The following is a 10,938-nucleotide window of genomic DNA, read 5'->3' as shown; positions in this document are numbered from 1 at the left end:
GGGTCCGAGGTCGCGCTCAGTCCTCAGCAGCGGGAAGCAGGCGCCCGGGGAGGCGGATGGCTCCTAGGTCGTCGGTGGAGCCCGCGTACGTGGGAGAGAAAACCTTTTTAAGATGGTGGGAAAGAAATCGCGGGTCAATCTGGCAGTGCCACATTCCGGCATCACAAAGAGAGCTGGCTGGAACAGGGGCGGGGCGGCAGGGACGGTTCCAGCCAGTCACTCTCGTTTTTGTTTTTGTTTTGCGGTGCTGGGGACAGAACCCGGGGTCTTGGCATCCTGGCCACTGGGCCCCGCCCCTGGCCTGTAAGTCACTTTGGTTTCACTAACTGTAATGCCACTCCTTAAAGTTTTAGAATTAAAAGCGTAACTTGATATCTACAAACAGGCAGAACAGTTCAGTTTCAGTCATATAATGACATAGGAAATATCAGACATCAAGTTGTTTTAATGAGTGATTATTGCAAGCAAGACAGTATTTTATCCCTACAGCTAATCAGTATGAGTAAGACAAATCTTTACCATCAACTTAAATTCTGGTTGTGGAGATGTAACATTCCTACAACATTCAAGTGCGCGCTGAATAAACTAACAATTCTACAGTTACAAAACACCGCATCCAAGTTTCAAACATAGGTGCAGCCCCTGCAGTACTTAACCTCAATTGTTCACATATCCCAAAAATACTTTTCCATCAGACCTGCTTTCCTGGGCAAACCTGGGTCCATAACCAGGTTGTGTGATGGTTATAGACCTACATTAGCTCAGAGCATATGTGAACATGGGTAAACTCAATATGCCCAACAGTCATACCAGGGTGGCACCCCCCCACCACCCCCATGGCTGCACTGGGGAACTGGATGGCTGTGGACACAGGGCAGATAAGGAAACTTGATAGGTGGAAGAAACATTTCTCACCAGAGCCTGGTGGTAGTTTAGGCCCCACAACTTTCACACAGCACTTCCAAACAACCTCACAACCACACGCAGTCCACGGACTGCAAAGACAGCTCCAAGACAGGCCTCCAGCTCACAGGGGCACTCCCATGCCACTCAGAGCAGCCAGCCTCTGCCCCTGTGCCCAAGTACTAACATGATCATAGTTTAGGTTTTAAGATTATTTTCTAGGTGGCTGCAGACTGACAGTTTTGTGCCAGGAGAGGACTAGGGGGCAAGAGGTCAGCGCCATCTCTTGGGCACAGCCAGAAAGGCAGGGACTACAGAGAAAAATCCACCGATGGCTGATGTCTGGACATCATGTGCAGACCCCAGCTGTTCAAAAGCTGTGCTGGCATCAGTGATGGTGTGCAGAATTCAGAGTCGGCCTCTCTCAGTGGGCTACAGGTTAGTCCCTAACCCTCAGAGGTTTCAGCAGATTGTCTGGCAGGAGGGCTGCAGGTGGGGTGGCCGGGCAGGCTCCTAATCCTAAGAGCTAATGTGTACTGACAGAATATGAGAGTGCTATGTAGCAAGCACTCTCCTGGGAAAGTGGGGTCTATAGATGGGAGGCACCACCCAATATCACCCAGCTCTAGAGGGATGGCAGAGACTCACACCGGGGAATGTGAGACCAGAGCGAGATTAACTAGCATTCTAACGAGAAGGCAGAGTCAGGTTGTGGACTGAGACCCCCACAACCTGGTAGGCGGGGTTCACTCAGTCCATTCCTGACCAGCAAAAGCCAAACACAAAATGTGTTGGACTGATGCCCACGAGGACCAGACCAGGAACCGGGATTCCCCCCAGTCCTCTCAGCTCGCCCCAGTGATGGCAGCTGGACCTGGGAGGCTGTCCGTGTGCCTGTCACTTGAGAGGCAGAGAAGGACATGCCAAGTGTCTTGTCACCAACACCTGACTCTGAGCACCATTCAAATGACAGTAGCCCTTGTCCCCTGCCCAGCTACCTCTGCTACTTGAGACCTTGGGCCCTCTGAGGTTAGGACAGTGGGTTGGCCTGTAGGCAGGGAGGGAGAACAGTGTGTCGATGGCTGCAGGCTCCGCACCGACTGTTACAGAATCCGTTATGCGTTCCATTTGGTCAGTGTGGACAGCTAGTGACAGTTACAGCAAGGACAGTTACTTTCAGTACATCTGTCCTGAAATTAAGTTTGGTCACTCGAAAAGGTGACCAAACTTGATTTCAGGACAGATGTACTGAAAAGTGATCAGTGTCAAGAAGTCCAGTCAACTTATAATTTACATGGAATTTTTTGTAATGTGCCCAGAGCACAAGGAAGGCACAAGTGTCCAAGTGAACTGGAGAACTAGAATTCTGAGGTGAGCCTGTGTCTCCAGGTCACCGCTGTTCACTTGGTTGCAAGAGCCCATCTCCAAAATATGTGATCGTGTTCCTCCAGAGGTTACTAAATTTACTATCTCAAATAAGCTGGTTGATTGGAAAGATCAGGTAACAAAATCAAATATATATCTTTAGATCTGTGCATATTTTTGTCATTTAATTTTCAAATTAAGTTTCTTTTACTTTCACATTTCAAACATAACAGTAACAATAATTATTCACAATTGGGAAATTATTCTGTCAGAGTAAAGACTTTTAATTACAAGGTTTAAGACACTTCCAGAATGAGTTTAATATTCATGGAGCAAATTTCGGTCACTGGAATATAATACCAGAAAGATTATATTCAGGCCCATATAAGTCAGAGAGAGAGGCCTTTGCACAGGTGTGAACTACTGGCTCTGGAAGACCAAGGGGTGTGATGACCCTGCACTGCCAACAAAGGCCATGGATGGAAGGCACTGGACACACTGCCTGGACCATAGAAATGATCCGCAGTACACGTGGGCCACCGCAAACACATAAGCTGGCTGCTCCGTCTGTGACCACCACAATTACCAGTGAATAAAATTAGGACTGGTAAACACAGTCATAATACCAAGAAATTAACAATTCTAAAAACCAATTTTCCCCATTAGTTCAACTGCTTGGTTTATTAAGGCATAACATTTAAATGCAGACTCAGAAAAACTAAAAATATCTCAACACCTTATTTTTCTAATTATCTCCTTTTCCCATAGGCTATATTTCATTTCAGTCAAATCAAAATTAAATCTGAATTTTAACATAGGAAAAGCAATTCAAAGCACCATTCCCTGGTGATTTCAATTAATTCCATCATACTCTACATACAAACAGTGAACACTCTTCCATGAGGGACTGGCAATTCAACTTGCTCCCTTGTTCTCCACAGAAGCATCTAGTTTTATGTTCTCTAACTAGCTTACCTGAAAGCTAAACTGGGTGTGGATCAGCTGGGATTACCTAGCTGGCGTGGCTATTGCTGTTTCTGGACAACCCCACTGTCCACCTCTAGTGGGGACACCAATGGAGCGTCTGCAAATCCAAGAAGTTCTGAGAGGCTCTGCACAGGCACGGCGGACAGGTAAGTGTCTCAAAAACATTTTCATACCTAGTTCTTTTTTAAAATTTTGTTTTAGTTATAGGTAGACACAATACCTTGACTTTATTTAATTTATATGTGGTGCTGACGATTGAACCCAGTGCCTCACACATGCGAGGTGAGTGCTCTGCTGCTCAGCCCCAGCCCCAGCTCCTAGTTCTGTATTTCAATTGATGGTTTAATCAGCATTTAAAGGAAAGAGGAGAGCAAAGTCCATGTTCTCTTAGGCCACACCAGTCTAGGGATAAAGGAGATGAAAGAAGTTTGTAAAGGCCAACAGGAGCTGCCCCTTCACTCTGCTCCACTCTGGTGCTGGTCCGGCCCTTATGACACTTGGCCTCCAGCTCCATTCAGAGTTCAGCTGCCGCCGACCTTCAAGAGATGGGCCTCCGGTGTTCATGCAGATGTTAACCTTCTGGGGATGCTTTGAGGACCTAGGAAAAGTAATGAAATGCTACACAGAGAACACAGAATTTTGCACACAATGTGAGGAATGAGGGAACCATGAAACCCCCAAAACCTATCAGTGAATTCCAGTTGTGAGCCCTAGACATGAGTTTTTCACAGGAAGGCTCCTTGCTCTCACGTGAACTGAGTGAGCTCAGCCAGACACAGACCCGGGAAAACATCAACGTGTGTACTTGCCAGGTATGATCCCTGCTCATGCTGTTGGCCAGAGGAGAACTGGCTACAAGGAAGGAGAAGCACTGTGGGTGCAGAAGAGAAAAAGCAGGGGTGGGGACAGGTCATGCACAAGGCAAACACCATTTGAATTTTTTAAAGTCTTTCAGGAAATGAAAACACACACACTTTCCAGTGGGGTTCCCAATTGGCTCTCTTCCCAGTGCATGGTTCCTGCAGCCTGCAGATGGGGATGGAGACGATGACTCAAAGGTAGAGCAGAGCACAGTGAAAGCAGACAGACAGACCTCTAGTAGACCTTGGACTCGCAGCTCCACATTTGCAAGGCTGTGGCAGGGCCATGGTGTGGAAAAGCAGGTCCCTGGGGACCATGTGGCTGCTTTCTCCCCATGTATACTGAGAACTAAATTCTCTTATTTTCATGACTCCTGTCATCTGTAATTGTCTAAAACAACTCTTCTCATTGACAGGTTTCCTGCAGCCTTTCCTCTACTTGCACTCCACACACACTGGACTGGACTCCTCTGGCTCTTCCTCTGGCTGTCACTGCCTCATCCTGCAGCTGGTGAGCTGCACTCTGCACCCCATAGCAGCACCCCTGTGGTACCTCTGCAATAGGATGTCTTGGGTCTCCTCCAAGCACCAAGGCCAGGTGCTGGACCTGATGATGCCCCATAGCATGCCCTTCTGCATGAATGAAGGTGGGCGTTGGCCAGTGACTTCCACAGTCCTTGGGGGTCTGACCTGGCTATTCCCCCCAAACTCCCAAGACCACCCACTTTTTCACTCTGGCAACACCCAAGCCCTGCGCTTCCTCCGCCTTCACTATGCTATGGTGCTATGGTGCATAGGACTGCTCGATGCCCCACCCTTCTCTGCACTAACCACACAAGAACAATCCTCCCACGGCCCTTTGCAGGCCTTTCCCCTAACTCTCAACACACAGCCTTCTCGTTACACTGCCATGCTTACAGTGCCCAAGCCTTTCCCTGTAAATCCATTCCTGTTGGCTCCTGACCAGGCGAGGGTCAACCCATGGGCACCTGAGGGGGAGCAGTTAGTGCCAGGCTACCACTACCCTTGAAGGCCCCCTCAGGCACTTTGGGGCAGCCAACCCCTCCCACCCCCCCACTTCCACCCCTGCCCACAGGTGGAGGCAGCCTCCTGTCCTTGCTGGCACCTGAGAGGACTCACCCAGCCACCACCATCACAGCCAGGACAGAGACTGTATTTTTTTTTTTTCTTTTTTGTATTTATTTTTCTACAGAAAGAATATAATGCCTGACTAAATTCTGTTGAACTGAATCACTTAAAATACTACAAATTCAACACAGAAGATGTTATTGTTTTTCCCAAGGATGGGTTTATTTCAAATTTTAAAGATATATACACATATATTATTTTTATTACATGTAATAAGCAATTTTAAGCTTACAGTAAAAAGTTTCACATTTTTAAAGTTTAAAAAAAAAAAAAGGATGTCTTAAAAACATAGACACTTTTAAAAAGCCAAATAAGCTAAGGATTTCTCACAGCACAGATTTCTCCCTTAAATATTCACATTTTTAAAGTTGTTTTGAAAAGATTTAAAAAACTGGCTAAAATTATTTAAAATTGGCAATGATTAAAATCTCTTTATCTTTGGAAGAGCATGTTAATGATACAGCAAAGTTAAAGCTAGGCACATTTAGCTTTTTAACTGAGTGTGTGGTCTGACCAGTATGCAGAAGGGCTTACGCTGTCCTGTGGTTGTTGCTGGAGTGACCACTGCACCAGGAACAGTGTGCTTCACTAGCAAGGGACTCTCAGCATCCCAAGGTGCTTTTCCAGGAACAGTTTCTGATTTTCAACTTAGAAGAGAAGAGCAGCATTTAAGTACTGCATCCCTGTGACAAGAGGAAGGAAAGCGCAGAGAATGTAACCAGTCTGCTCCAGGTTTCCCTGCCAAACTTTCAGTTGCCTTTCTACAATGGGCTTGGTGGGCTCCAGCACGTTGATCAACTACACGGTTTTGAATATCAGTTAAAATCAAAAGCTGAGACTTAAATATTTTGCTAACTTTTAAAATGTTATTTAGAAAATCTTTACCAGCACATATGCTGATTTTAACTCGAAGAAATAAATATAAATACCAAAACTGACAAAAGAATTAACTTTTAAAAAGAACGAAGAAACTGGATTTTAAAAGCAAAATGCTTATTATTGCATCTTAACAATTCCCAAACTTTCACACTTTTATAACCGTATGTTTGAAATCCTACTTAGAATGTCTATTCATTTTTTAAAAACCCTTTTACCTAGACTGTTTAATTTTTTTAAAAAAATTTTTTAGGGCTGGGGATGTGGCTCAAGCGGTAGCACGCTCGCCTGGCATGCGTGCGACCCAGGTTCGATCCTCAGCACCACATACAAATAAAGATGTTGTGTCCACCGAAAACTAAAAATATTAAAAATTCTTTTTCTCTTTTAAAAAAAATTTTTTTTACTACTTTTTTAGTTGTCATTGGACAATTATTTATATTCAGTGCTGAGAATCGAACCTAGTGCCTCACATACGCTAGGCAAGTGCTCTAACACTGAGCCATGGCCCCAGTCTAGACTGTTAAAATTTACAATAATAAAATCTGAGGCTTCTCTTGCATGTTATTTTCCAGTGCAGGATCCTAACTCCTTGGGAAGGGGTGGGTCATTTTCCAGAAGCTGTGCCCTGTCTATGCATTCTCATGCAAGGCAGGGGTGGACAGTACCTCTCAAAACATGGAGAGGCTCCTAGCCAAGTTGCTGATGTACAATTACCACGTGGACCCTGTTCTACAGTCTTCTCATCTGTAAGTGACTCTTCTGCTTTTTCTCTTTTTTTAAAGTGGAATAAAAATTTAAAAATAGAAATTCTACCAATTCCCTTCACTGTTCATATTAGGTATATAATTTTGCTGGCTTTTAAAATACATAGGTTTCCAAATTTTACAAAGAAACAAAGCCATGCCTCACCAGAACATTTTTCTTTTTTTTTTTTTTTTTATTGATTTTAAAAAAAATGACAGCAGAATGCATTACAATTCTTATTACACATATATACCACAATACGGGTATACAATTTTTCATATCTCTGTTTGAATATAAAGTATGTTGACACTCAATTAGTGTCTTCATACATGTACTTTGGATAATAATGATCATCATATTCCACCATCCTTGCTAATCCCCTGCCCCCTCCCTTTCCCTCTCACCCCTCTGCCCTATCTAGAATTCATCTATTCCTCCCATGCTCTCCCTCCCTAACCCCCTATGAGTCAGCCTCCTTATATCAGAGAACACATTCGGCATTTGGTTTTTTGGGATTGGCTAACTTCAATTAGCATTATCTTCTCCAACGCCATCCATTTACCTGCAAATGCCATGATTTTATTCTCTTTTATTGCTGAGTAAAATTCCATTGTGTATATATGCCACATTTTTTTAATCCATTCATCCACTGAAGGGCATCTAAGTTGGCTCCACAGTTTAGCTATTGTGAATTGTGCTGCTATAAACATTGATGTGGCTGTGTCCCTGTAGTATGCTGTTTTTAAGTCCTTTGGGTATAGTCCAAGGAGAGGGATAACTGGGTCAAATGGTGACCAGAACCTTTTTCTAAATCTATCAAGTTGAAGGCTGGAATTAGTTTTGTTTTTCTTCCCCAACTAAAACTAATATACTGCTCTGGAAAATGTTAGGAATTAACTGTCATCTCTTGACATGCAGATTACAGATGTTTCTGCTGCTAAAAACATCTATATATCATATGCCATTTTCTAGTAACTTTCCCATTTTGTTCAAAAGCAGAATATTTTTTACCAGAGTCTCTGCATCCTACTTACTGAACATGCACAGCTATAGAAGGATCCAGAATCTCTTGTAAAAATTCCCTTACTGAGAAAGTTCATGAGGTAAGATAGGAGTAAATTTCCAGCCTGAAGAACGCATCAACAGAGATACTTTATATGACAACCTTCTTTTTATTTCTTTAAGCAAAAACGTAGCCAAAGACAACTGAAAAAGTTCTTAAACAATGTTTTAATATAAAAATTATTTAAATTTATGTATTTGTGTAAAAATAGTTAAAGGACCAGAAAGAATAAGACAGAATTCAAACAAACTCACCTTGCATATGGGATGTACGACAGACTATACCTGCAAGAAAAATTCAATATGTTGACACTTGTTCTACATCATAGCTTCCTTTGTGCCAAGTGGCAATGGCTAGCACCATGACCAGCATGGCAGCAGAATACTATATCATGGTTCTCAAGATGTGAGCTCAGAACATCAGCAGCACCATCTGAGAGCTTGTTAAGGCGTAAATCACTAGCTGGGAGATGTGGTGACTTGAAAGGCTGAGGCAGGAGGATCAAGTTCAAGGCCAGTCTCAGCAATTTAGTGAGGCATGTCTCAAAATAAAAAATAAAAAGGGCTGAGGATGTAGGTCAGTGGCAAAGTTCCCCCTGGGTTCAATCCCCGGTACAGGGAGCGGGCGGTGGGGTGTGGATCACGAGGCCCCACTGTGACCTCCTCAATCACAAGATTGCTTTATCAAGCATTCTGTGCTTTCTCTGTCTGTAAGACCAAACCCAGGGCCTTAAGGAAGCTGGGTGAGCCTCTACTACTGAGCTACGCTCCCAGACCAACATTAACAAAAACTCCCTAGATGATTCTGATGCATACTGAAGTTTGAGCTTCTTATAATAAAAAAGTTATTCTCTTAAGTTATTTTTTAAAAAATAGGAACTTGTAAAATAACAATGTTAATTATGTTTTCCTTTGGGGATGAATCAATTATTGAGTCTAGATTAGATAATAAAAGGTAGAATATTAGAGAAAATAAGAGATTCAATTAAATTTCTTCAGATTCTAATGAAAAAGTAAAATATAACACTATATATAACAGCATAGTTATTTTGAAATATGTAGAGAACGATATTTAACATTCATTGATGTTAAATCTATCAGGGAAGGATGGGAATTAGGCCAAAACAATGACTGATCCCAGGATGGGTGACAACAAACAGGAGATCTGAAACAACTGAACTAGGAAGGGGTTACGACAAGCAAGACAGGGCTTTAAAAGAACAAGAAAAGCACTCTAATCCATCCGACACAGAAGAGGCAAGGAGCGAGCCTTAGGGACACCTTTAAGCAGACAACATGTACTGCCCGCCTGCAGGAAGATGAGCTGCAGTGCAAGACACACAAGGGTTGCAAGGAGAGTCTGCCCAGGAGAAGGGCACCCCAACATTCAGAGAAGAGGGAGAAGAAACTGCCAGGAGAGACAGCTCAAAAGCAGTTCTTAACAAGTAACATAATCGCTGCCATGTAGAGGAAAACTCCAGCCTTTACGGGGCCATACGGGAATAAATTCTTCCTGTGACTGATCACCCAGCAACAGGGAGCAGAATGCCCAGTAAACTGATCCTCCTGGGCGTGTCCCGCATTTCGCCTTTTTGATGGATCCATGTGACATCCCCTACATTTCTTATTTTTCTTTCATGGAACGCACTGCTCTGTAACTTCGTGAGAACACTCCCACTCCCCGCCCACTACCAGTGTACCAACTCCACAGCTCTCCCAAGGTACCACTGAAGCATGCTGTCAAGAACAAAAGGATTCACCCCAAACCTCCGTTCCCTTGGTCTTGCAGGAGATCTGGTTCCATAGCATGTGCTTCTAACCCCCATTTTTAGGGCGTTACAGGTTCCAAACAAAATGTTTATAACATTTCAAGTCACTTTAGCTTTTTAACTAGTGTAATAAAAGACTTACCAGGTCATTGATAAGAACTGCAATATGCAGAATAGTAAGGCCAGTCCCTTCTTATGCCACTAACGATAGCAAAAACAGAGAATGGTGAGTTCAAATTTTTAAAAAATACTTTGTACAATTAAGTTCAATTCTTCTTCCCCTTTAAAATGTAGATATTTTATTTTCTTTATTAAATTGTAGTCTGATTTAAGAAACTTAAATATCCATAAAGTATATTTCCTTTCAAAAAGTGTCTTTAACTATTAATTTAGATACTGCAAAATATATGACATTAAATAAACTTCACTAAAATAGTTGTGCACAGGCTGAAAATATAAAACTTTTAAAGGTTAGGTCTTTGACATTAATGTCAACTTTTCCAGAATCAATATTTAAAATCCCACTTAGTTAAATTCATATTTCTTGTGGAATTTACTTACTCATTCCCCTTGCTCCTTTTGAATGATTTTTTTGAAGGAGAACTGTATATTACTATGATCTTCTGGAATATAAATAGTTCCATGGGTGCATTAAAATAATCTATTTTGACAATTTCTTGACTATCGTTATTTTTATTTTTTACTTTTTTGTGGTACTGGGGTTGAGCCCAGAGCCTTGAGTAAGCTAAGCAAATGCTCGATCACCAAGCTACACTTCTATCCTTATAATTATTTTTTATTTTTATTTACTTATTGCGAATCTTTTTACAAGCAGGCTGCTATACTATTCCAAAAATAGGAAATCAGTTTTCCCCAGGGATGTGCAAAAATTATTTAAGAACATTCTTAGCTGGGCACAGTGGCACATGCCTGTAATCCCACTGGCTCGAGAGGCTGAGACATTGCAAGTTCAAAGCCAACCTCAGCAACTTAACAAGGCCCTAGGTAACTTAGCAAAACCCTATATCTCAAAATAATTTCTTTTTAAAGGGCTGGGGATGTAGTTCAATGGTTAAGCATCCCAGGTTCAATCCCTGGTACCAAAAGAAAAATAAAATTCTTTTATTTTTGGAAAATGAAGTCTAGAAGGCATCTCATATAACTAAAGCCAGTCTTAAATGCTCAGAATAAAAAAAGAAAATCAGAATTTTTTTGGTGGG

General features: G+C 42.4%; 1 protein-coding gene and 1 long non-coding RNA gene across 2 annotated transcripts in view; one reads left to right on the top strand and one right to left on the bottom strand.

Moving 5' to 3' along the window:
- The first annotated feature begins 14 nt into the window (after positions 1 to 14).
- On the top strand, positions 15 to 5,569 carry LOC125617600. The gene is made up of 3 exons (XR_007348653.1): positions 15 to 3,401; positions 4,532 to 4,762; positions 5,212 to 5,569. It is a non-coding gene; the product is annotated as an uncharacterized LOC125617600 (long non-coding RNA).
- Sft2d1 (SFT2 domain containing 1) overlaps positions 5,405 to 10,938 on the bottom strand; it is a 20,490-nt gene continuing 14,956 nt past the window's right edge. The window contains exons 6-8 of the mRNA XM_048805838.1: positions 9,861 to 9,919; positions 8,205 to 8,234; positions 5,405 to 5,947 (exon numbers count right to left, since the gene is read on the bottom strand). Coding sequence (XP_048661795.1) covers positions 5,908 to 5,947; positions 8,205 to 8,234; positions 9,861 to 9,919 — 129 coding nt within the window. The 3' untranslated portion in view covers positions 5,405 to 5,907. The remainder of the gene's footprint in view (positions 5,948 to 8,204; positions 8,235 to 9,860; positions 9,920 to 10,938) is intronic.

This window comes from Marmota marmota, unplaced genomic scaffold, assembly GCF_001458135.2.
Source record: "Marmota marmota marmota unplaced genomic scaffold, marMar, whole genome shotgun sequence".
NCBI lineage: Eukaryota > Metazoa > Chordata > Mammalia > Rodentia > Sciuridae > Marmota > Marmota marmota.
Note: the sequence above shows the minus strand (reverse complement) of the source record. Positions and strands in the feature narration are given on the sequence as shown.